Below are 26756 nucleotides of genomic sequence, written 5' to 3' on the forward strand. Positions count from 1 at the left end.
GTGGGGGAAGGGGGGGTGAGCCTAGTTCCTGTTCCCTGCTGGGAAGGCCTCTGTGTTGTGCCTCACTGAATGAAATATGGTAGGAGGGTAGGAGTGATGGGCTTCCAAGCCTGGGTTAGAATAGGTCACACAACGTCCGCTTCACTCTGTCTTTGGTGTGCTCACCCTTGGAGCCCAGCACCGTGTTGTGAGGGAGCTGAGCTGCCTCATGGGAAGGCCATGCTCTGATCAAAACCCCAGCTCAAATTCCAAGTGACAGCCTGCAGGGATGACCAGACATGGAGTGAGTGCGCCATCAGATGGTTCTACGGCCCCAGCTAATACTGATGGCACAGAGGCAAGCTGGTCCCACTCAGTCTTATCTAATCTGTAAATTTGTAAACAGAATAATGTCATTGCTTTAAGCACTGAGTTTTGAGGAGGTGGTTTGTTAGACAGCACTAGAAACCGGAACACTATACATTCACATGTCCAGATTAGTTCCAGAAACGGCCTGTCTAATTTCATAAAAAATCCCCACCCATCTAAGAGAATGTACTCTAGAAAGTATCATTCCGTGCTCATTTTCATATTCTTACAAACTCATGTCCACCTACATCGAGTTTTTTGTTGCTATGATGGTTGAGTTTGTTCTTAAAAAATGAGGACTGGGGGCTGGGCTGGGGCTGGAGGTGGGGGGGACTTGCCTGGCCCGTGGGAGGCCCTGGGTTGGATTCCGAGTGCTGAGAAAAACAGAGTGGGAAGGGGTGGGTCCTGCTCTTCTCCTGTACACTAACTCTGGAGAATGCACAACCTGTGGTCTCCCGGCAGGCCAGGCCTGTTGAGAGCAGAGCCTGCCGGCGTCAACCTCGTAAGTCCAGGAAGGGACCGCGAATAGCATGCAGCATGTGGCCCGAGCAGATATCAGAGCAGTAGGCCAATGGATCAAGTCAAACACTCGGAAGACGCAAGCAGGGAGAACGGGCTGCCGGGCTGCAGGAAAGAGGGCCTCACTGTCCCTGAGATGAGGCTCCCGGAAGCTGACATTAACCACAAAGCATGGCCCCGTGTGAAGGGCTGGTCACTCTCCAAGGACCCCACGGGCCGAAGATCTCCCAGTGCTCTCTCACGTCCTTTGTTCCTGTGGACTGGGGTACAGCTTTTCTAGGGGTGCTCCTGGGCCCAGCAATCTCTCTAGGCCAACCAGTGGAGCTGACCACAGTGCTGGCAGACCCAGATGACCACCCGATGATGTTTTGCAGGGCACACTCAGCTCTGTTCCCATTCAGCCGGAGGCAGGTGCGTGGGGGAGAAACCTTGGGGGAGTATAGTAGAGGGAGGGGTCAGGGAGGCACAGCAGGGGTCACACAGATGGCTGATGTCTGGGTTGTCTGTTTTGGCATTGTTTTTGCGGTGTGTTTCAGTGGTGTAGGGTCCGGTGTAGAGAGATGAGACCATGATCAGCCTGAAAATAAAGGGAAGCTGGGCACAGAGGCGCGCAGCCCTCGTGTCCTTTAGACAGAACCCTAGTTATGGTGTGAACTAGGCACCATAACCCCCATGCAAGAGAGAAAGGGTCTGTCGGGGGGCCACCAGGAGCATGGGTGGAAGTGTGGAGACGGCTTCCCTGCGGGGGAGGCAGGTGGACCCCCATCTCTGCTCGGCGGGGTCATGAGGTCATGGGAGTGGGCATCACCCAATGGGACTGGGCCACAGACCCCTGAAACCCAATCCCTTGCCTCATTTGGGTGGAACTTTCTCGAGTGCCTTCCCTTCGACAAACAGGGCTTCAGGCGGGTGTGCTGTCTCCCTTGGGTCCGCCTCTCTTGCTTCCCTTGTGGGAGCTGGGGACGGGGAGCCACCGCTGAACCCCAAGAAAAAAGGTATTTTCTCTGTCTCTGTGTGATTATTTCGTGCCAACCCCATTCACATGGAGTGACCCTGACTGATTTAGTTGCGTGTGGCAACAGGGGTCGGTGGAAGAGGAGTCCCATGCCCTGCAAAGACCAGGTGGTCTGAGAACAGGTTCATCCGTTTATTTCTTGGTGCTTTGGGGGCTCATGTAAAACAGCACAGGAGTGACCAGCAACAGAGATGCCTTTCCGTGTGTTGCAGCAGTCTCAGCGTGGTGGCTTTGGCAGGACCAACTGCCAAGGGGCGGGGGCCAGGTCCCTCTGAAGGGAGGGCTCGGAAGGTGGCAGGAGGGGCTGGAGGGCTGGGCTTCAGATCCAGATGTCAGAGCTGCAGTCACCTCCTGGGTAGCGGAGCTCATGGGCTAGGGCTGGCCCAAGGGGCTCCTTCCCAAAGTCTACCAGGAAGTTGGGGTTCAACTTCAGCCCCCCCTTTTCAGTGTCTACATCGATTTGCAGCATCACAGAGCCCTCCCTGGTGGACAAAGGAAAGGGGGTAAGTGAGGACACTCCCTCCCCTCCAGGTCTTGTGGTGTAGGGAGTGAGCAGGGTCTGATGGGCCATCTATGTGGTGGGGTGCGGATGGGGACCCCAAGGAGTCTTCAGAAAGCCCAGTGAGCCTTCTGGGAGAGGAGGGTGTTGGAGGGGAGCCCAGATAGTCTGCTTCTCACCTGATAAGATCAGGGTAAAACTGCTTGTCCCAGCCGCTGTACAGAGACGTGGTGACGTACAGACGTTTCCCATCTAGGCTAAGCTGGATCATCTGAGGGCCTCCGGCCACCCGTTTTCCCTTGGGAGAATGGGATTTTAAAACTCAAGAATACCAGATCCTAGGAGGGGAGCCTGAGCCGTGCTGGCCGCTGCATGCTCCTGGACAGGGACTGGGGGAGGGTGGGGAGAGGGAGAAGCCCTCACCTTGACCACCAGGGGCTCCGGCTGGCATTGGAGCTCCTGGTCCTCCAGCACTTGCACGGGGCCTCCCTTCACGATGCTGCCCCCAAGGAAGATCTGGGTGGGGAGGTGTTGAGGGGGGAGGGCACAACAGTGAGCGTCTGGGGCATTGCAGGAAGAGCAGCTTGCTTCCTCCAGGGTCCAGTCCCCAGCTGGCTCCCCACATCCCCCCTTGGCCCCCCTTGTTTGCCTTTCCTGCTCCTCCCTGTCATCCCCCAGCTCTTTCACACCCTTCACTCCCTCCCAGACACTTCTCCTCCTTCCCCGCCTTCTCATATTGCTGGACCCCACCTGTCCAGTGAGGCGGGGCTTCTGAGGGTCAGAGATGTCATACTGCCGCAGGTCCCCGTGCAGCCAGTTGCTGAAGTAGAGGAAGCGGTCGTCCAGGGACAGCAGGATGTCAGTGATCAAGCCTGGGGGGAGAGGGTGTCGGTTCAAGAACCAGAGGACTCTTGTTCCCCAGGCCCCAGGAACCAGCCTGCCACTCCCGACCTCCTCCAGGCACTCACCTGGCATTTCAGGCAGCATCCAGCCCTTGACTTTCTTTGGGGGGACCTGGATCACCTTCTCCACTGACCAAGTGCCTCCCTACATTGGGAAGTAGAGGGTGAGAGTAGGAGGCTGCGAGCTGAGCTGTGAGAGTCGGGGTTAGAAGGGCCAGGGTAGATGCGGGGCCTGCTTGCCACGAGGGTCTCCTTCCAGGCAGGACCCGGAGGCCATGTTTGTGTTTGCTTTACCCTGTCAGTCCTAGCCTAGCACACCGCCTCCCACTGACATCATGAAATAGCTTTACTTATTTTTTTCCTCTTTTTCTTTTGTGGTCCTGAAGATTGAACCCAGGGCCACTCTATCCCTGAGCTATACCCCCAGCCCTATTTATATATTTATTATTTTTCTATTTTTTTAAAAATTTGTAGTTGTAGATAGACAGCATGCCTTTATTTCATTTGTTCATTTTTATGTGATGCTAAGGATCAAACCCAGTGCTCCACATATGCTAGGCAAGCGCTCTGCCACTGAGCCACAGTCCCAGCCCCCTATTTGTTTTTTATTTTGAGATAGGCTAAGTTGCAGAGGCCGTCCTCAAACCTGGGATCCTCCTGCCTCAGACTCCTGATTTGCAATGATTATAGGCATGTGCACTAAGTAGTTTTTGAATAAATGAATACATATGGCCAGTTAGGGTTCTAGTGTGCTAGGATCTGAATGTCTCCACCAAAATTCATGCTGCATTTTTATCCTCATTGTGAGATATGAAGAGGTGAGGGGTGATCAGGGCAGAGCTCTCGTGAGTGGATTAATCCATGAATAGGTTAATGGGTCATTTTGAGAGTGGGTTTCTTATAAAAGTTTGGCTGTCTCTTGTTTGCACCCCTGTCACTAGGTGAGGCCCTGTGCCTCCTGGGGATTCTGAATCCCCAGATGCCTCTCCTTGACCTTGGGCCTCCCAACCTGGATCCAGACCTGGGTGGGAAATAGATCTTTACTCTTTACATAAATCACTCTGACCATGGTAGCCAGTTATAGCAAAGGAAAACAGACAAGGCAGCAATCAGCCTGCGCTGTGAGAAGACCGGCAGGGCATGCGGCCCTGGTTTGTTCCTGGAGCAGCCTGGCCTGGTGGAATCAGGGGGCACCCTCACAAAACCCTGGCTGACAAGATGGCTGGGAGCCAAGGGCCACAGGGGGCATGATACCTCATTCTTGAAGAAGCGCTGGATGTTGGAACTAAGGGCACAGCCCACAAATCCCTGGTCAGCAGCTGGGTCATGCAGGAAGCGGATCTCCAGGGGAATGAGCCCATCCTTCAGAGGCAGGGTCTGTATGATCTCGTGGCGCTGCCAGTCCCACACATGTATGTGGCTTCCGTACAGCCCTGGGGTGGGGGGAGAGCCGAAGGACGGGCTCAAGATCGGTGGTGGGTGGGGCATGGGCATAGGTGGGGCATGGACTAGGGAAGAAGGTGGAAAGGAGTGGGGGGGATCAGAAGGATGCTGAAGGCAGTCTGAGCATTCGACACACCCCACACCACAACCTCAAGAGTCTGGGGTCCTCACGACAAGGGAAGAAGGCAGAAGACTCGGAGTGGGACTGGAGCAGAAGGACAGGGCTGTGGCTCAAGGCTTCTACAGCCCACTGGGGGATTCTCACCTGCCTCCACATTAGCAGGGTTGAAACCATCCTTGAAGACATTGGGAGGTGCCCATTCGGTGCTGATCATCACGTTGTGTCGAGGCTGGTACCAGAAGTCATAGCCCATCGGGGCAGATCCCCCAGGCCGCTCCCATGTCCCCTTTACCTCAAAGGTCTCCCCATCCAGCAGCACAAAACCCCCTGGGCAGGGAAGGAAGGAGGGTGTCAGAGGCACTGGAGTCTCTACCCGCTTTCAGCTCCCACCGCCACCTCCAGGAGACTCTCAGCCCTTTGTCTGTCCCCCTCCTCCACTAGGTGTCCAAAAGGCCCCTCCCAGAGATGGTCAGGTGAGAGGTGGGGCCTCCTTCCCTGGTCCCCATGTCCCTCTGTCTTCATCCTTCTCCCTTCAAGGCAAGGTACCTTCTGGAACTCAGGACCCTGTGCTTCTCTTCCCCAGCCTCCCACAATCGAAGTGGCCCTCCTCCTGGAGTCTAACCCCACTCTGCTCACTTACAGAGGAGACACGTTATATTTGCCCATCATTCAACACGAATGCCCGATATTTTGCTCCCCTTGCTGTGTGTGCTAAGACATCTTCATGTCTTTGCAAACACACCAGACGTCTACTCCTAAGTATTATTAAGTCTAGGAATATCGCATTCCTCCCGTCTTCTGGACAGAGCTGTCAAATGGGGTCCAGTGCAGTACCCTTGGTGAATGACCTTAGTTGATATCCCACTCCAGACCTGGGAGGGGAGGGGCTCTGAGAAATGCAGTGCAGAGTGGCCACTAGAACATAGATTCTGGAGCCAGACTGCTACGTTTGAGTCCCAGCTCTGTGACCTATTATCTCTGTGAGATTGGGTCGGTCAGTTAGCCAGTTTGCACCCCCACTTTCTTATCTACAAAACAGGAATCGTAATAGAGTCTGTTTCATAGTTTGCGTCTGGCACACAGTATACCTAAGTGTGAGTCCTGATCACACCGTATGTGAGAGGGAAATGTGAAGACTGAGTCTCGAGCGTTGGGGGATCTACTCAAGCCCTCGCCAGGCCTGATATTAAATAGATGTGTTATCTGGGACCGTGTCTGCGTTCACATTGTTCATGGCAGACTGTTTTGCCTATGCCTTTTAACTAAACTCATCAGTCAAGGCTCATCTTCATAGAAATCATAGAAAAAACAGAATTACGTGGTAACATTTTAGATATTGCATGGGACTTAGCCTGTGGGTGCCCCTGGCTCTCTACTCCATTGCTCCCCCGAGGACAGACACTTTCTGCATTTCACACGGTGCCAGCAGGTACCTTTTCCATTGCCTTTGGGATCTCCCAGGGAGCTGATCATGACCTCCCCGCTGGCCAGGCAGTGGCTGGTGTGGAGGTAGCCCAGGTTGCACTTGGTGTGGACCTCCTGGGGCTCGATGACCTGGAGAGGGCGGAACGGGTCAGAACTCTGCGGGGCCAGGGTTCTCCACCCCCTGCCTCCACCCCTCTACTGTCCTCTCTTCCTTCACATCATGATCACAACTCTTCCTGTGGGAATATGACAGAGACTCAGCCTGGTGACCTCTACAGAGCAGCAAGGAAGAGTCAGAGAGGCTGCTAATAACTTCCCAGGTGGGGAGCACCAGCTCTTCCCTTATCTGTCCTGAAGGGGCCCCTAAGCCCCTCCCAGGCTGGGCATGTGCCAGTGTCAACTTTATATCAGCAGCAACCAGCACAGGGAGCGACTGGCACCAAGAGGATATGAACAAACAGAGAAAGAACTGGAGGTTTCTGCCTAAGGGAAGCCCTGAACTCAACTGGCGAGAAAGCCAGTCATCGTGGAGCACACCTGAATCCCAGCAGCTCAGGAGGCTGAGGCAGGAGGATCTCACATTCAAGACCAGAGACCTTGTCTCCAAATAAAAAGGGCTGGCGGGGAGGGGGTGGGTGGGTGGGTGGGTATTGTGGCTCAGTGGTAGAGCGCTCACCTAGCATGCACGAGGCACTGGGTTTGATCCTCAGCACCACATAAATGTAAAATAAAGACATTGTGTCCACCTAAAACTAAAAACTAAAAAAAAAAAAAAAAAAAAAAAAAAGGGCTGTTGGGGTGCTGGGGTGGTGGCTCAGCGGTAGAGATCTTGCCTAGCACATGCGAGGTCCTGGGTTCAATCCTCCAGCACCACATAAAGATAAATAAATAAGTAAAGGCATAAATAAATAATAAATAAAAGGGGCTGGAGATGTAGCTCAGTGGTATTGCACCCCTGGGTTCCACACAAAACTGGGTTGGGGGAAATGCTTCCTTTCTCTTGTCAGAGTAGAACAAGAACCTCTTTCCTCTTCCCTGGCGCCCTGGCGCCCTGGTGCTCCGTGCTGGAGATGACGACTTAGCATGCCTAGGAAACTTTCTCCTGAAATCACACCCCCAACCTCCCTCCCTGCCCCTAAGCTGCATCCTGCACAGAGGGGGAAGCAGCTGGTTTACGAGGGCTTCCTGCCTGTAGACTGATGGACTGGCAGGTGCGTTGGGTCTCCCAGCCAGCGAGGGCAGAGGACATGCCTTGTGCAGCTTTGGGGCCCGGGGCTCGGAGCCCACATCCACCACATAGATCCGGGAGGAGATGAGACTGGGCAGCATTAGCTTGGTTCGGGATTTGGTGCTGTCCCCAAAGCAGCTGCTGCAGGTGTTCCATCCTGAGTGATGCAGCTCGTCCTTCAGGTAGGGCATGGGCAGCCGGTGGATGACCTAGGACGGAGGGGGAACCGAGGCGAGGCTTGTCCACAGGACACCTCTGCGCACTTTCAGAAAAGCACCCCCAGGGATTCTTTTTGGTCGGAATCACGGCCTAAGCTGGATTTGTCTGGAGGCGAGTGTGCGTAGGGGTGTAGATGTGTAGTGTGTGTCTTGCACAACCACGCCCAGGGAGGACTAAGAAGGCTAGGAAGGGCAGTGCAGGGTCCAGGGCTGGGGAGGGCCAAGGCCTGCCTCACCTGGCAATACTGGGGAGACTTGGGGTCAACATCAACAGTGGCCAGGTAATCCGGGGCCTCAGTGCTCGTGTTTCGGTAAATACAGGGCAAGTAGACAATCTCCTCCCGGGGTCCTGGAAGGTAACAAGCAGGCAGAGGGGGTAGTGGATTGGGGAGGAGTGTTGGGGGCAGCCCTGGGTGTGCCAGGGGGCTGAGGCCAGGCCTGAGGTCCCCCACCCCTGCCAGCCTTGGAATCAGTCCAGGGCAGTTACCTTTCATGGCCTCCAAGGGGGTAGGGTAGCCGGGGCCGCACTTGCCACATTTGGTAGCTGTGGAAAGAGTGGACACATTCCCTTCCACCTGCAACACACACCTGGCAGGCCGAGGCAGACGCGCTGCCGTCCAGGGCACCCCTCCAGGCCCTGGCTGCACCACCCTGGCCTGTGTTGCCCGCCACCACTCCATCCCTGATGATGGTGACGGTGTGGGAGGACAGACACTCCAGCAGGGCCCAGGGCAGGTGGGGAAGGCAAGCACAGAGGCCATGTGGCACAGTGGTGGTGACATCAACTTGGGTCCCAACCTCGGCCCACCTCTGACTACCACGGGAACTTGGGCAAATTACATAACCTCTTGGGCTCAATTTCTGCTTCGTCTGTAAAAGGGAATGATAAGAACACCACAAGGGCTTTCCCGAGACGTAAACGAGGGCTCCCAGGGAACCCTGGTGGTTCTGGAGGGGTCATCCTCAGGGAGCAGGAAGGTCTGCTTAGCAATCTTCACCACGGTGTTTACCCAGTGTATCCCCGGCAGGGCAAGAGGACACTTCCTGCTTTTCTCTCCTAGGGCCTGTCCCCAGAGGGCGGCCAAGCCCTGGATTACGTAACCCCTCCAGACAGGGAGAGGAGGCTGGGGTTCAAGGCTATTCTGGCCTTTCCACTCCGCTACCCCCTGCAGTCGTAGGGAATGGCCCTCCTGACCCTGAAGTCTGGCAAGAGAGGTCACACTGACCCTCAGGGCCACAGTCAGCAGCCTCTGAAGCACAGCTGGGACCCCCAGCGTGGGAGTCTGGGGCCAGCCAGGAAGGACGACCTAGAGGGAGCTGCAGCTGGATGACATCCTGGAGTGGAGTTCAGAAGACAGGACGCTGCCTCCCGCCTGCCCTGGGACACACGTAGGCCAGGGGTAGTCAGAACCCAGCCTCTGCACTAGGAGGGGCTGGAACCCTGCCAGAGCCGGCGGGCCCCCCGCTGGTAGCAGCCCAGCGAGTGGGAAGCTGAGAAGCAGGAATAGTATTTCAGACCCCAGAAACCTGACTGCAAGTTCCAGATTTGACACCGACTCTATTAAAGGAGGTGATAATAATAATATCCAACCTGCTTCTCCAGGTAGATTTGAAAGTCAAATAAGACAACATAATCACAAGCACTTCCAAGTAAAAAAATATATAAAAGAGAAGTGTGTGGAAACATGGGTAAATAAGGCAATGTTTGCAAAAGGCTGGAATTATGAAATGATTATATAAATATGGGTAGGGCTGCCAGAACAGGGAAGAGCCTGCCAGGTCCCTCTTGATATCCTGAGAGAGAGCTCCAGATTGGGTAGGGGTGGATGGAGAGAGAGAGAGAGAGAGAGAGAGAGAGAGAGAGAGAGAGAGAGATCCTGTCCAAAGAAATTAAGGAGACTTGTTCTGCTATAAAACCAAGTCATGGCAGAGCTTGGCACAGGATGTCAGGGGGATGAGAAGGAGGTTCACAAACTCCAAGTTAGCAAAACAGATGCGAGGCGAGGCACAGTAGTGCGTGCACACCTGTAATCCCAGTGGCTGGGGAGGCTGAGGCAGGAGGATCTCGAGTTCAGAGCCAGCCTCAGCAATTTAGCGAGGCCCTGAGCAACTCAGCCAGACCCCATCTCTAAATAAAACATAAAAAAAGGGCTGGGGACGTGGCTCAGTGGCTAAGCACCCAGGGTTCAATCCCTGGTACCAAAACGAAAAACAACAACAACAAAAAACAGAGACACAAAAACTGCAGAGCCAAAGAGAAGTAAAGGTGCTGCCAGGGGTGACTGGTTCCATGGCATCTGCCCAGCCCAGCTCTGCCCACCCCCCCACCCCCCCAGATTTCCTAGGGTCAGGCTGTGCAGGCCACTTAAGTTGAGGGAATGTCACTCCTCTTTCCCAAGGTGATCTCTGACGTAGGCATCTCAGGCTAGGTCTCTGAGCATCTTGGGTTTGGGATGAACCCTGGGAAAACTCAAGTGGGTTTTTTTTTATGTCAGTCTGGCTGCTGAGCCTTCTGCCAGCCCAGGGAAGGGCCAGCTCCAAGGGACAAGAACACCAACATTCCCACCCAAATCCACACTCCTCAGCCTGACACCCAGAAGCTACAGATGGAGGAATAGAAGGACAGTGGGTTGGAGAGGACCCTGAAACAGGTCTCGGGTGAGAGAGTGTGGGTCTCTGACTCCCCCGACTTTCTGTGTGGAGCAGCCAGAAAGAGACTTGGGCATTGGAGGCTTGGGCTCCCTCCTCCTTGGAATAAGAAGCCGGCCCAGGGCTGAAAGCAGGATTGTCTATCTCCTATGTGGGATTTCTCTAAGAATCTCTGCTGCAGGAAGGAGCCTGGCCCTGCCTCTGCCGAAGAGCACTAAGAGCAGCCCCTGGCTAAGCTGGAGAATGCAAGGAGGAAAGAGAGAGAGGGAAACCTGTGTGCAGAGGAGAAAAGTGGAGAAGAGTTCAATCCTTCCTTCTCCAACTGCTCCCTCCTCTCCAGTTTTGAGGTATTTCCTGTAGGGAGGATCCTTTAAACTAGAGGAAAAAAAAAAAAACAAGAAAAAAAAAAAACCTAGAGGCGGCAGACAAAGGGTGGCCAGTGTGCGATTTCTGGAAGCCCCTTCTTACCCATGCTGCTGACTGGTAAGCTTTGGTTCCGATGGGTTTGCCAGGAGCAGGCAGAGGGGAGGCAGAGAGCTTTGCTGGTGTCCAAGGCAGGCTGTGTCCAGGAAGGGGCAAAGGGAGGGAATTTGTACAACCAATTGGGGGCGGGGTGGGGCAGGGGGAGGGACTAGGCTGCAGCCCAGGCTGAACTGCACAGGGCAGCTGGCCAGGACTCTCTCAAGCGGCCTGGCAGTTGGTGCTGGAGTTATAGGGTGTGTGTTTGTGTGTGCGTTTGTGTGTGGGGGAGCCTGGGCTTATGCAGATGGTCTGTGCCTTTGGTGGGTGCCTGCGTAAGTGACAATTTGTGTGTCTGTGTATGCGCATGCTCCTGTGTTACCCATGCATGTACCTCTGTGTGTGAGCCTGCATGAGTGTGCACATGTGCTTGTGTGTGAGTTGGTGCTTGTGAGTGTGCTTGTGTGTTACTATGTGCTTGCATGTGTGTGTACCTGTGTGGATGTGTGTGCGTATGTTCCTGTGTGGAGGGTCTGTTTGTGTGAGTGTGCACATGCCCATGTTCTTGTGCCTTGGATGCTCACCTCTGTATTTGGACCTCTCTGTTGGCATTTGGCGGTACCAGGGGCTGTGGGCCTGTCTGTTCCTTCTTCTACAGCCAGAGTCTGCTCCCCGCTAAGGTCTGCCTCTTATTCCAGTCCCCCATGCTCAAAAGGCACAGTCCTGCTCACCCAGGGACTCCCCACCCATGGCTTTCTGCCACAGCAGGTCCAACAGAACCAGAGGTGACAAATGGGTCCGGATTCCACTTTTCCCCAAACCATTTATTCCCCTTGAGCTTTGAAGTGGAGTTAGAGCCAGCGGTGCCTATTATCACCCTCGTAAACCTCAGGTGGTGAAAGTGGCATGCCTCCCCCTCATCTCCCAGCCCGCTGCCTCAGTAGCCCTCTGGGGATGGAAGGCAGGACCCAAGGGCAGCCCAACAGATGCTACTGTCCCCAGCGGGTCTTGTGATAGCCAGAAACCCCTCAGGGACTCTATCCTGCCAGAAGTCCTCTAGCTGGGATAGCCAGTGAGTGCTCAGGGTGGCCACGCTCCGATAACAAGGCACCAGGGACAGTGAAACCACTGCTCGCTGCACACCTTGAAGCAGAGTGACTCAAAGCAGGGCTGAGGCCTGATCCTGCTAACCGCCTCTGGGGTCACCCTCATCCCAAGAATCCAGGGTTTGAAGGGCCGGATGAGAGGGAGACCACCCTCCCCAGTGGTCTCCGCCTTGGAGCCTGGGACCTTTCTTTCCTCAGAGCTGGCTGTTTGTGCAGGGAAACCCCTGTCCCCCCGCTTCTTAAGGGAACTGCTGAGTCTGTGACTGAACCAGCCACTTTCATCTTCCTGGATGAAAGCTCTGGGGTGAGGTTTTTATTGGACGGGGAAAAGGGTAGAATTTGGGCTTAAGATTGTCAGTAGAAAGGGTTCCAGGGACACTCACAAGAAAGGAGAGGCCTCGATGGGATGACAGGAGCCACCTTCTGCTTCTGACAGGTGCCGCTGGAGATTCAGATTGACAAGGCTGGAGAGAAAGTTCTCTGTACCAAATAATCTTGTAGAAATATCTGATATGAATCCATTGTGAAGGAAGGAGTGAGAGAGAGGAAGGGAGGGAGGGAGGGAGGGAGAAGACTGGGAGGGAGGGAGAGAAGGATGGAAGGATGGGCTGCAGGGTGGGGCAAGGGGAGTGAAGTGGTCGACACTGTTTACATGGTGTATCGTGTGCATGTACAAATAAGGAACAACACACCCCACTATTCTGTGGGATCATAATGAACTGGTCAAAAAACAAACAAAACCGGGCTTTGGTGCAATGAGTGTCCTGATTCCCATCAGTGAGGGGCCATGTGCCCACCAAGGAGGATCCTCTGTAGCTGTCCACAGCAGGGACCATTCCTTATCCCCGATGTCATCCAACCCCTATCTTGGTGATCCTTACCCGGGTACCATCAGCCAGCCAGGCATCAAAGCCAGCCTCGTGTGCAGCCGACCCACAGGGGCCACCCCTGAGAGCTGCTTCCTTGTTGTGCCATCTCCTGGTCTCCAGGCTATTTCCGCCCATCCTGCCTCCATCCGGATCCTCGGACTCTCCTCCTCCTCCTGGGGTCTTCATTTCCTACTTCCTTTCCACTCTCCTTTTGGCTCTGGAGTTGGTGAGCTGGTTGGGGAAAGCTGTCCCAATCTGGGCCCTGCCAGGGGAGGCAGTCCAGGGAAAGGGGCCAACTGCTCACAGAAAACTTCCCAGGGCCTCTGCCTTCTTCTGGCACAGATGGATCTGGGGCTTCCAGTTGTCAGTAGACTGAGCCCAGTTGGCAGAAACATCTGCTAAATCCTCCTGATTTTGTTTCTCAAGAGCTGAAGAGCTCCTTCCCTAACCCCATGTGCACCTCCCTAGGTGTAGTAGGCTAACCACAGCTGGGTGACTCTGGAATTCACAGCAAGCTTGGTGGCTGGGGAGCAGCCCAAACTGACCCTGGTGCTGACGACCCCCATGTTGGCACCCCTGCCCAGAAGCCGCTTGCATGGGAAGGCCAGGCTGGGCGGGGCCCACATGCATTTCTATTGTTCGCAGCCAAGAAAAATCACAGCACTGGAAGGGGGGTGGGTTCGAGACCCACAGCTGGACTTCTCAGAACATTGGCTCTGGTCTCCTCAAATAGAAGTGAATTCCCGGGGCCCTGTGGGGGCTGTGTGGCTGCTGTGTGGGAGGGTGGGCTGTGGCTATCTCCCCTGTTCCCTCCCACCCTCAGCCAGATTACTTTGGACCTTTTCCTTTGGCACTGGGGATTGAAGCCAGGAGTATTTTACCACCGAGCCACATCCCCAGGCCTTTTTATTTTTTAATTTGAGACAGGGTCTCCCTAAGTTGCTGAGGCTGGCCTCAAACTTGCAATCCTTCTCTCTCAGCCTCTTGAGTGGCTGGGATTACAGGTGGTGACACTGTGATCCTTGTACCTCTTTACGCAGGTGCCAAGACCTGACGGGGAAGATGGGAGGTGAGCAAAAACAGGCTAACCCTAGTGAACAAAAAGGGAGGGAGATGATGGAATTAGTCTGTAAGGATAATCTAATGTAGGAAAAAAAAATAAGAAATTTGGTATTCTTTATCTCTAGCAAAATCAAAACAAAAGGGCAGCAATCAAACTCCAGTAAGAGGGCGTGATGTTGGGAGGTGAACTAAATCAACGTGCATGAAGCAGCTGTACATGTCAGCTTCTTTGATCTTTGCTATAATCTTGTAATCTCGTAGGTAATGCCATGTCCATTTTTTAATATTTATATTTTAGTTACAGGTGGACACAATATCTTTATTTATTTATTTCTATGTGGTGCTGAGGATCCGACCCAGTGCCTCCTGCATGCTAGGCAAGTGCTCTGTCTCTGAGCCCCAGCCCCAGCCCCACCATGTCCATTTTACCTATGAAGAAACTCAGGCACGGAAAGCATCCAAGCCCCTGGCTGATGGCAGAGTCGATCGCCCACCCATCCAGCCCCTGTGATTCCAGTTTTGCAGTCTCTCTGAGCTGCTTTGCTTTTTCTTCATTTTGCTTTGGTTTGTTTGGTTTGGAGGGAAGGCAGAGTGGGGAGGCAGAAGAACAGAGGAATGCAGAAAGTTGGGGGGTTGGTTTCTTGGAAGTCCCAGGACAGAGGGAGTCTTTCTCAGAGGTGGGGAGAAAAGCGAAGAGACTCTTGTCTGCTGAGTTGAACAGGGGTGATGGGGAGGAGGATCAGCAGAGATGGTGCTGCAGAAAGGAGACAAGGAGAGCCAGCGGCCATGGCACCTCCTGGCAGCCTAGTGGTTTGGGAGGCTGAGGCAAGTTTGAGGCCAGCCTGAGCAACTTACCAGACTCTGTCTCAAAATGAGAAAAAATACCAAGGGCTGCTGGAGTGTCCCTGGGTTCAATCCCCAGTACCATAAATAAACAAGCAAGTTGGTTAAAAACAAAAAGATAAAAAATAATAAAAGGAGATGAAGGGGGGCTGGGGCTCAGTGGGAGAGCACTTGCCTGGCATGTGTGAGCACTGGATTCAATCCCTAGCACCACTTAAGGATGAGCAAGTGAAATAAAGGCATTCTGTCCATCTACAACTACCCCCCCCCCAAAAAAAAGGAAGATAAAAAAAATTCAAAAAATCATAAACACATATCAATTGTACCACTTAATGGGCTTCACTGTGACATCTCTGTGCATATACCATGCCCTGATCATTCCCACCCATCCTCCCTTCTCCCCTCTCTGGCCCCCAAACCCTCTCCACCCCTTTTCCACCTCCTCCCGGTCCCTTTTCCCTTACGTGATAGTCCCTCTTCTACTTTTGGGGTTTTGTTGTTGTTGTTCTGTTTTTGTTTTAGTTTCCACATATGAAAGAAAACATGGGACATTTGTCTTTCCATGTCTGGCGTATTTCACTTAACATGATGTTCTCCCATTCCATCCATTTCCCTGGGAATGATATAATTTCATTCTTCTTTATGGCTGAATGATATGCCATTGTATATATGATATTTTCTCTATTCACCTGTCGACAGGCCCCTAGCCATATCTTGACTACTGTGAATAGAGTCACAATAAACATGGGTATTCATTTCCTTTGTACATACCAAGGAGCGGTGTAGCTGAATCATGTGGCAGTTCTATTTTAGGTTTTTTGAGAACCTTTCATGCTGATTTCCATAGTAGCTGCACTAACTTATACTCCCAGTAACAGTGTGCAAGGGCTCCTTTTTCTCCATATCTTCACCAGCATTTCACACACACACACACACACTCACACACACACACACATACACACTCACATCCACTCTGACTAGGGTGAGATGGAATCTTAGTGTAGTTAAGATACACATTTATGCATTTCTCTGATGACTAAAGATTTTAGAACAGAATATCTCAGAACATTTTTCATATAGCTATTGATCATTTGTATTTCTTTTGAGAAATATCTATTCAGATCATTTATCCACTTTTTAAATTGGATCACTTGTCCTTTGGTTGTAAACTTTTTTGAGTTCTTTACATATTCAAATACTAATCCAGTGTCAGATGAATCACTGAAGTTTCTCTCCTTCAGAAGGCCGCATCTTCACCTGTTGGCTGTCTCCTTTGCTCTGCAGAGGCTTTGTAGTTTGATATAATCCCATTTGTCAGCGCCTCACAAGCCTGATTTCAAGACATGCTGCAGAGCCGTGATGACAAAATCAGCGTGACACTGGCATAGAAACGACACGCAGGCCAATGGAGCAGGAGACACGGAGATGGACCACGCACCTGCAGCCGACTCAGCCCCAACAAAGGTGCCCAATCTGCCTCTCCAACAGACAGCGCTGGAAAAACTGGGTATCCACAGGTAAAAGAACGAGACTAGACCCCACCTCTCACCCCACGTGGAAATCAACCCCAAATGAATCAAAGACCTTGATGAAAAACCCCAAACTTTGAAACTACTGGAAGAAAACAGGGGAAACACTTCAATGTATCGGCATAGGCAACCAAGAAAGGTATTTTAAAAGCAGCTGTTGCTCGGGAATGTGGCTCAGTGGTAGAGGCCTTCCCTAGCATGCATGTAGCCCTGAATTCAAGCCCCAGCACCAAAAAATTCTTTAAAAAATACCAGTGTTTTTTCCTTGACTATTTTACCTACATGTGTTTGTGTGTGTGTGTGTGTGTGTGTGTGTGTATGGTTCCTGAGGACCAAGTCTAGGGCCTTGTCCATGCCAAGCACATGCTCTACCACTGATTTATGCCCCAGTCCTACCTCCACCTTAGAAGAAAAGAGTAGGTTGAACAAGGATCCAAGTTCAAGGCCAGCCCAGGCAACTTAAGGAGACTCTTTTTCAGAACAATACAAAGTGCCGGGGTTGTGGCTCAGTGGCGGAGCACTTGCCTAGTATGTGTGAGGCACTGGGTTTCATTCTCAGAACTGCATATAAATAAATAAATAAAGGTCTATTGACAACTAAAAAATATATTTTAAAAAAAAGTGGTAGGGAAGTAGCTCAGTGGTACAGTGGTACGGATTGAACCCCTGGGTTCAATCTCCAATACTGAAAAAAAAAAAAAAAAGATTAGTATAAATTTTTACTTATTGGGCCTGGGGCTGTGGCTCGGTGGTAGAGCACTCGCCTATTACGCGTGAGGCACCGGGTTAGATCCTCAGCACCACATAAAAACAAATTAATGTGTCCACCTAAAACTAAAGATACATAAATAAATAAATGTTTAAAAAATTTTACTCGATACGAATTTTAAGCCACAATACCATAATCATGCTTAAACTAATCGAAGTTTTTACTATTGTCAGATATTCAATGTTCCAATTTCCCCATTATTTCACGTTTTTATTTTACACTTTGTCTGTTTATTGGACTCAAGAGCTAAAGAGGGTCTGTACATTTCTATTGTCTTTTTTGATGAATTTTGAGTCTCTTTAATCTATTGGTGAGGAACAGAGGTTCCCTGAAGACTGATTTTCTGGTTAAACCAAAAGGGCTCCGACTAGGGCAGAAGTCACGTCCCTTGTTATACATCTAATGTACAAGAAAAATAGGAGATGTGGGTATGGACCCAACCACCAGGTCTAGAACAGGTAGCAGCTCTTCTAGTTACAGGGACACAGGTAAAAAAACACTTGGCCATCACCGTGCCCCCCCAGCCCTCCCCCAGTGCCAAGCCTGGCTCCAGAATTGCTGAGACAGAGCTGTAAAACGGCTTTTATGCAACAATCCCACTTTACAGAGCCTTGCTGGGCTGGCACCTCAGGTGAGGGCCTGGGAAGAAAGAATTACATCAGTCTTGGTTAATGGCCCAAACGAAGCATCAAAACCTCTCATAAAGCTTCCATTTTGGACATGTTACAAAACTGTAAATAAAATATCCAAAGGAAAATAAAAGCCGTTGTATGGACCTTTGGTCCCTGGAGTCTTGTCCTGAGTCACAGTTTCTCTACTAAGGCTCAGGACGGGCAGGAACAAATCCCCCCTCTGGGAGCCCAACACCCCCTGCCCGCCCCATTTTTCCAGCTCAGCTCCTATCCTGCCTGGGAAGAAGGTAGGGATCTTCTCCCAGTGTTCCCGAAACACAAGAGTCTAGAGATTGTCCTCAGTTATACCAGGGATGGGGGACCCTGGAACCGAGCCTCACTGCCCGCCCTGGATCACCCCAGGTTCACAGGGACGTAACAAGGGACGTGGGACATGAAGAGTGTGGGATTGGGAGCACCAGACTTCCTCTCTCAATTTATCCAGGGGCTGGGTAGGGCTGTGGGTGCTGGTGCACACTGTGACCCCTGCAGGAGGCAGAGGCCGGGAATTCCAAGTTTAAGGCCAGCCTCAGCAATGGAGATCCTGTTTAAAGTTTTTAAAAAAGGGTTGGGGAGGTAGCTCAATGGTAGAGCACCCCTGGGTACAATTCCCAGTACCAATGGGAGAGGAAAAAAAAAAAGACTGTTCAGAGATGAAAGTTTAAGAAGGTTGGAACAGCCAGGCGTGGTTTACACACCTATAATCCCAGTGATTTGGGAGGATGAGGCAAGAGGATTGCAAGCTTGGGGCCAGCCTTGGCAATTTAGTGAGACACGGGCTTAAGCTTAAGTAAATAAAAGTGTTGGGCTGTAGCTCAGTGGTAGAGCACCCCTGGGTTCCATTGAGCCAATAAATAAAATAGGCTTAAAGAGCCAATAAATAAGTAGATAAGACTTAACCTGAGAACTAATCAACCTTCCTAATTTAGAATGACCGCCAACAAATCAATTGTAAAGTGGAAGAACCCACGGGGAAGAGATTGGAGGCAGAATTGGAGCAGCCCAGTTCCCAGCCAAGGATGTGGCCAAAGTTTGACAAGAGCCACAGAAAGCTAAGGAGCAGGAAGGATTCTCCTCCAGAACCTGCAGAGGGTCATTGCCCTCCTGACCACCCTGATTTAGGACTTCTAGTTTCTAGAACTGTCAGAGGATGGTGAATTTCTGTTTTTTAAAAAGAAAAAAAGAAAGCAACACAAAGATATGCCAAGGAAATGAAAATGAAATATGAATGGTTAAGAAACATAAGAAAAGGTTCCCAGGCTCACCAGCAATTAGAGAAAGCTTGCCAAAGCAACAATAAGTGTGATTTTTCAAAGTAAAAGGATCGAGCTGGATGTGATGGTGCATCCCTGTGATCCCAGCCATCCTGGAGGCTGAGGCAGAGCAGTCGCAAGTTCAAGGCCAGCCTGGGAGATTCAGCAAGACCTGTCTTAAAATAAAAATCTTTTTCTAAATGAATATATTTTTGTTGTAGATGAACACAATACCTTTATTTTATTTTATTTATTTTTCATTTGTTGCTGAAGATCAAACCCAGTGCCTCATGTGTGCTAGGCAAGAGCTCTACCACTGAGCTACAACCCCAGCCCCTTAAAATAAAATCTTTTTATTTTATTTATTTTTTTTTAGTTATAAATGGACACAATATCTTTATTTTTATTTATTTATTTTTATGTGGTGCTGAGGATCGAACCCAGGGCCTCATGCATGCAAGGCAAGCGCTCTACCACTAAGCTACAACCCCAGCCCAAAATAAAATCTTAAAAAAGTCTGGGGATGTAACTCAGTGGTAGAACACTTGCTTAGCATGTTGACGCCCTGGGCTCAGTCCCCAATATAACAAAAATTTTTAGCTAAACTATATCATTTTAATTAATTAAATTTAATAATTTAAATGATCCATACCTATTATTTTTAAAAAAATTTTTAGTTGGACACAATACCTTTATTTTATTCATTTATTTTTTTATGTGGTGCTGAGGATCGAACCCAGTGACTCGCACATGTAGGTGAGTCTCTACCACTGAGCCACAACCCCAGCCCCAATATACCTATTATCTATATGTTCACAGGAAAGGATTTGTAGAGACAAATATTTCTTCCTTTATTTATTTCTGTGGTACTGGGAGTTGAACCTAGGGATGCTCTACTACTGAACTACATCCCCAACCATTATTATTTATTTTTTATTATTATTTTTGGTATTGGAGATTGAACCCAGGGGCACTTAACCACTAAGCTGCATCCTCAGCCCTTTTTTATATTTTATTTAGGGACAGGGTTTCACTGAGTTGCTTAGGGCCTTGCTAAATTTCTGAGGCTGGCTTTGAACTCAAGATCCTCCTGTCTCAGCCTCCCAGCCACTGGGATTACAGGCCCTTGCTAAGTTGCAGAGGCTGGCCTCAAACTTGTGATCCTCCTGCCTCAGATTCCTGATTTGTTGGGATAACAGATGTGTGCCACTATGCCTAGCCACAAGATAAACCTTCCTTTGTCATACCAATGGAACTAACAGTGGTTACTTCTGATAACTTGGATTACAGAGAGCAATTTTTATTTTTACATTGAATATGAATTATATACTGTAAAAATTTTATAGTTAAGCTTGAGACACATGCATAATTTAGGACAAGGATAGTGAAAGAATACAATAATGTTGTTGCTTCTTAGGTGGACAAGAATTTTCGAGGGGGACGTAGCTCAGTGACAGCATGCTTGCCTACCAGGTGAGAGGTCCTGCCTAATCCACTTGACACTCAGCACTGCAATCAATCAATCCATGGTTAAGGTTCAGTACTGGTGCCCTATGAAGAAAGGCAATTTGTCAATGTCCATCAATAGTTAAACTGTGGGGCTGGAGGTGGGCTCAGTGGAAGAGCATTTGCCCAGCATGTGAGAGGCCCTGGGTCCCCTTTCTGGTACCACAGAACTAACGAAAATAGGACAAATGCTGACTAAGCACTTCAATAAAGTCTTTATGAGTTTGTTTTCCTTATCTTTACAACAATTCTATGAAATGAGTACTCTCATTATGTCCAATTTACAAATAAGGAAGTGACAGTTTATGAAAGGGGAGTTACTTACTCAAAGTTACAGAGCCAGTGAGTAGCTGAGCCCAGGATTTGTGGTCACTCTAGCGCTCTGCCCATAACCCCTGCCCTACAGTACATCACGTCGCGTACCCTTAAGACAAGGTGCTTTTTGTTTTTTATTGTGTTTCTTGCTTGGAGGGCTGACCAGTACACACAGCCCTTTTATAGAATTTGGAGGGAGGCTAGAGGCCAGAGGCTCACCTTCCCAGGCTTCCTAGCCTCCTAGACAAGCGTGTGATGGCCTTGAGCCCTGGCAGGTGTGCCTGCTGAGACCGCTGCAGAGCAGGGAGGGAGGGGAGTGCGCCTTGGCTGGTGAGGGGCAGGCAGGGGTGTGGGTGGGCAGCAAAGCTGCAGAAGCTCCTGGGACCCAGCCTGTGGTGCCAGGGCAGCACTTGGAGTTTGAGAGGCAGAGGCAGTGTCCTCTGAGTGGGATCTAGGACCAGGAAGGACACTCGGCCGCTCCCAGCTGTGGTTCCACCACGTTTGCCTTATGACTCAGCAAATCCCAGGTACTTAGCCGATGGGGTGATCCTTGGCTGTGGCCGGTGAGGAGAGCACCAGGGTGGCCCGAAGGGGAGGGAGGTCGAGCCCACTTCAGCAACAGCTCTTCCCTTAATAAATAGCCAAATACCCACTTGTGAGCTTTTGGGCCCCCGACCAAACCCAGGACACCAGGTGACCTCATGATACTGGCCCCCTCCTGAACCAGGAATTAAGTGACCCACCTCCTCAGCCCAGGGATGCTCACACCTCCAGTACAACTAGCCCGAGCCCGAGAACATCCTGAAGGAGGCGAAGCTGCAGATCCTGCCTGGGCTGCACCCAGCTTGCCCTCGCTTGCCAAGGGACCCTCCTTGCTCAGTTCACCCACAGGATTCCGAAGAAACACTGCCTGAAAGATCCTGGGAAGAAAAAGCATTCCAGCCCGGTTGACTGGCTTTCTGCCAGACACCATCACCTGCCAGATGGCCTGTTATTAAGAGATTAACTGCAAAAAGGTTAGAGCCACGCTGCCAGTGTTGGATTCTGGTTCCACCGGTCACAGGCAATGCGGATTTGGGCAAGTTATCCAAATCACAGAGTACTTCAGTTTCCTCATCCCTGTGAGAGAGAACAATAAAAACACCTACTCCATCGTTTGTCTTGGAAATTAAATACCAATATGTGTCAAGTACTTAGAAAAGCCCCTGTAAGAGGTGTCCACTTTACAGCTGAACATAACTATTGCTGCTCTATTTTATACTGAAGTTCATTTTAAAGCTGACTTGTGTTTTTTTTTTTTTTTTTCCTTTCTTTTCTCTTTCTCCCTCTTCCTAGCCATGGGGGAATCCAGATCGACCTTCTTGCCACCCTAGGCTGGGTTGTCTGTCCTTCAGTTCACAGGTCACACGAATGAAGTAATTCAGACTTTAGGGCTGGTAGCAGTATGTCCAAGAAATGGCTGTCTTTCAAGGCTACACGTGAATCAAGACTCGTAACAGTGCACAGCTGGGGTGTAGCCTCCGTTTCCCCTCTTTAGAAGCCCCTGACGGAATCACAATCCCTGGGCGGGAGTCCCCTGTGTTTCTCTTTTGGTAACAAACAATAAAACTTCATTTCCCCCTTTTCTCAAAGGCCTTGTCCTCTTTATTGAATTGGCATTAGGGACAGACAAGAATTGAGCTTATGGTATCAAATTTGGCAACCCAGATGAGACCCCCTCCAGCCCTCCTGAGGCTGCAAGGTGACTGGTGTGCTTTTTGAGAGTTGACCACTGGAAAATTAGGAGACGGAGTGGGTTGTCTTGGGTTTTAACAGAAAAGCTGGTCCTATAAGTAAAGGGAGGGACTGCGCAGGCTCCTTTTGCTTCAGGGCGCTCCCTCCTTCTCCCCCTGAATGGTACAGGTTGCTCCACTAATAGGTCTACTTTGAGGAAACAGAAACTGCACACAGTGAAGTGGTGACACCTTGGCCATCGGGTAAGCTCCCCTAGTATGCACACCAGACCCTGAATTTCTCGCATTTGGGGACATTGCATGCATTTGGTACCATTGGTAGAGGAATCACGTTTAAGTGGGAGTGGGAAACCTTGAGTATTTTCCCCCATCTGGTCTGATGTTTGTTTTTTTGTACTGGGGATTGAACCTAAGGGTGCTTAGCCACTGAGCCAGTGGTTTTTATATTCTTTTTTTTTTTTTTTTTGAATTTTTAATATTTATTTTTTAGTATTTGGTGGACACAACATCTTTGTCTGTATGTGGTACTGAGGATGGAACCCGGGCCGCACGCATGCCAGGTGGGCGTGCTACCGCTTGAGCCACATCCCCAGCCCTTATATTCTTTATTTAGAGATTTAGAGACAAGGTCTCATTAAGTTTGCTAAGGGCTTAACTAGGTTGCTGAGGCTGGCTTTGTATTTGCCAACCTCCTGCCTTATCCTCTCAAGCCTGGCTGGTCTGTCTGTTTTAAAGATTCTCATCTGTCAGTTCTGATTTGGGGGACCCCTTCCAGTTGTCTGTCTCTGTGTTTTTGTTTGTATATGTTACCGGCCCTTTAAGATGTGGGCAGTCTCTTGGGAAAGATCAGGGCTGAATGGGCCACATACAGTTAGTTATAAGCCTACGATTACGAAAAAGATGATATTTTACTAGAGTACAGCCTGGCCATTGAATGGTATTCTAGACCATCATACAGTCTTGCAGTTGATTGTGTAATATTGGGTAGTTGTATAATGACCTCTGACAGAGGTCAAAAGACGGGAAAGATTCTGTCTGTGCAGGCATTCATGCAATTGCACTATCAGGAGTCTGAATGGCAGAAGCTAAGTTGATGGTGCAAAGAAATGCGCTGCGTCTGGTGTGCAAGGACAGCAGGACCCTGGAAGAGAAGCTGCAGAAGATTTGAATCCTTTCAACCGAGTGCGGTTGGCCCGGCACTTTCTCAGCCAGGCCCCGCTCCAGGCATGTGGGTGGGAGCGGAGACCCGCGGCTGGAGGAAGATTTTCAGAAAGCGGCCTGGGCTACGGAGAAATGGGAACAAGCGGAGTGAACCCGTGAGGACTTGGCCTCTGCCCTGCCTTTCGCCTCCTTGACCTGCGGTATGTATGCACTTGGGGCTGTCCTGACCCAAAAGGAGGTGGACACCACGAAGCGTGCGGCTCCCCCACCTCACTGCTGAGCTTTCTCCCACCAGCAGACACTTCTGGGTGAGCCCTGCCTGCCCTTCACGTCACTGAACAGGTACAAGGACCTCCCAGAGTCCCCACATATGCAGGTACATGCCTCTTGACCTGCTGGTTTCTGCAGAAAGGATCCTGAAAACCCTGTGACTGTCATCTGACAGAGTGCCCTGGACATAAGGAGAAAGAGTCAGTGGGTGGAGGGGACAATTGACCTAAACCCCTTGCAGCTAGCCGATACTGCCTTTCAGGTATACAATGCCTGGGAGGAACAGAAACTTGAGTCCACTCCTGTTTTACTGGCAGCCCCTGCAAAGGGATCCCCCAGGAAGCCTAAAGAAAAGGTTGGGAAGGGCCTCCCTCCATTAAGAATCAATATGCCCACTGCAAGAAAAAGGCCCACAGGAGCCCTGGCTTCAGTTGACATGAGGGACTCATTCAAAGTTAGTGACGTTTGGATAATGACAACAGTGACAAGTCAGGCTCCACATTTTTTTTCCTCCAACCCCTTGAATGCAAACTGGGAGAACGAAGATTAAGACATAGCTGTTTGTAGATGCCAGTTGTCTGATACCTCCCTGAGATATGATTTGTTGTGTAAAATAAATGTTCAAATAACCTTCTCACCCAAAATGCAACACGTCCGTTTGCGTGTGGCACTGGAAAACACACTCTGGTTCCAGCTTTCATTTTCCAACCAGAAAAAGAAACAGCCTCCTCTACTGGGGACCAGCTAAAAAGTAAGTAAGGCAGTATGGCCCAAAGACCCTGGGAAAGGTGATCAAGGCTAAAATCAAGATTTTCCTTAAGGAGGAGGTAATCTGACCCAGGAAGAAATCACATCTCCCTTAAGCAGAGGCGTTGATAAGTATCCAGCCCCTTCTGGACAGATTTTTAAAAACCCAATTGAGTTGGCTTTGCCAGATCCCCTATAATACTCCAGTCCTGACTGTTATAAAACCTCACAGTGATGAGTACCAATCTGTGCAAGACTTGAGAGCCATAAATAATATTGTACAGTGTGTTCATCCCACAGTACCAGATCCATACACCTGCTGACTGCAGTGCCAGATAACTATGGCTAGTCCACGGCACTAGGAATATGCATTCACCTGCATCCCATTGGAATGCAGGAAAAAATAGTCCCAATTACTGTTTGCTTTGAAAGGCAGGACCCTGATATCAAAGTAACTACCCAGTATTTCTGGACTGTTCTAGCTAGGGATTTAAAACTCTCCTACTCTGTTTCCTGAGAGTCTAGTAAAAGACCTGCAAGGATAACGGCTGGACTGAAGAATCCTTTGGCAATATGGGGATGACCTGCTTATAGCTGGACCAACTATGCACACTGCCTTTTAAACACTGCTCTACTCGCCTCATGTGGATATAAGGTGTCCACTAAAAAGGCTCAGATTTGTAAATAAGTCACTTAACTGGGATTTCAGATTAGCCAAGGAGCTAAATTTTTGGGTGGGGTATTTGGCTCAGAGGTAGAGCACTTGCCTAGCACGTGTGAAGCACTGGGTTTGATCCTCAGCACCACATAAAAATAGATAAATAAAATAAGGGTATTGTGTCCCTTTAAAAAAAAAAAAAACTAGATGATTATCCAGGTGTGGTGGCACAAGCCTATAATCCCCATAAGTCCTCAGGAGCCTGAGGCAGGAGGACTGCAAGTTCAAAGCCAGCCTCAGCAACTTAGTGAGGCCCTAAGAAACTCAGTGAGACCCTGTCTCTAAATAAAATATATTTTAAAAAGGGCTGGGGATGTGGCTCAGTGGTTGAGAGCAGTTGAGAGCCCTGGGTTCAATCCCCAGAACCCAAAACAAAATAACAACAAGACTGAGGACATCAAACATTTCCTTGAAATATTGTCATAATATAGGTTGTGGCCAAAAAGCAGGTGGCAATCACACACTGTCCATCAACAGAAGACTGATAATTCTGTGGTCAAGAGAAATCAGGCTGCCGATAGGCAGCCAAAAGGGTCCCAGAGGACAAACTGTTTATGGGAGTCCCAACACCTCAGCTTACATCAGACCAATACAAAACATTTTTTTTTTTTTTTTTTTTATGCTGAGGGGGATGAGAAATGGGCCACGGAACGGAGTCTGGACTCCTGGATAGTATTGCCAAATGGAGATGGGATTCTCATGGCTCATCCTCCGCCTGAAGTGTGGTCTGGCCCTGGCAGAACCCTGCAAGACGTATTCTCTGTGAGAGGGATGCCCTGGTAAATCTCACCAAGCCCCACTTGTCAGGGCTACATTTCCAGTGGACTGTTCAGCAAGAAATTCAGAACTGTCTTATGTACAACAAAAATCTGAAGACCCAAAGCCTACTGCAGACAGCCTACAATATGTAAAAATACAGCCTTTTGATGGTTGACAAATAAATTTTACCCAAATGCCCTGAGCTATGAGAAATTTCAGGTATTTGATTGTATTGGTAGACACCTCTGGTAGGTTGGGTTTAACCCCCCAGAACAACAACAACAACATGACTTCAGAAATAACCAAAGTCTTCTTGAAGGAACTGATCCCTAGATACATGCAATCCCCACAGGAACTGGGGATTGGATCCAGGGGTGTTTTACCTCTGAACAGCCCCAGTCCTTTTTACTTTTTGTTTTGAGACAGAGTCAAGAAAAGAGGCTGGCAGGGCACAGAGGCACATGCCTATAATCCCAGCAGCTGGGGAGGCTGAGACAGGAGGATCTCCAGTTCAAAGCCAGCCTCAGCAACAGTGAGGCACTAAGCAACTCAGTGAGACCCTGTCTCTAAATAAAATGACTTCAAATATATAAAATAGGGCTGGGGATGTGGCTCAGTG

The 26756-nt window shown here is 50.1% G+C and overlaps 1 protein-coding gene and 1 long non-coding RNA gene across 2 annotated transcripts; one reads left to right on the plus strand and one right to left on the minus strand.

The window, feature by feature from the left end:
- Positions 1-1999: 1999 nt before the first annotated feature.
- Selenbp1 (selenium binding protein 1) lies at positions 2000-10950 on the minus strand. The gene is made up of 12 exons (XM_076861884.1): positions 10836-10950; positions 8206-8262; positions 7955-8067; positions 7524-7709; positions 6281-6401; positions 4992-5174; positions 4538-4716; positions 3350-3428; positions 3132-3253; positions 2805-2897; positions 2561-2679; positions 2000-2364 (listed from the first exon to the last, which is right to left on the minus strand). The coding sequence occupies exons 1-12, from the start codon at positions 10837-10839 to the stop codon at positions 2202-2204; spliced, it is 1419 nt and encodes a 472-aa protein (XP_076717999.1). The 5' UTR covers positions 10840-10950; the 3' UTR covers positions 2000-2201.
- Positions 8840-22332, plus strand: LOC143403728 (uncharacterized). Its single transcript, XR_013091892.1, has 3 exons — positions 8840-9107; positions 15991-16223; positions 22085-22332. It is a non-coding gene; the product is annotated as an uncharacterized LOC143403728 (long non-coding RNA).
- The last annotated feature ends 4424 nt before the right edge of the window (positions 22333-26756 follow it).

This window comes from Callospermophilus lateralis, chromosome 7, assembly GCF_048772815.1.
Source record: "Callospermophilus lateralis isolate mCalLat2 chromosome 7, mCalLat2.hap1, whole genome shotgun sequence".
NCBI classification, from domain to species: domain Eukaryota; kingdom Metazoa; phylum Chordata; class Mammalia; order Rodentia; family Sciuridae; genus Callospermophilus; species Callospermophilus lateralis.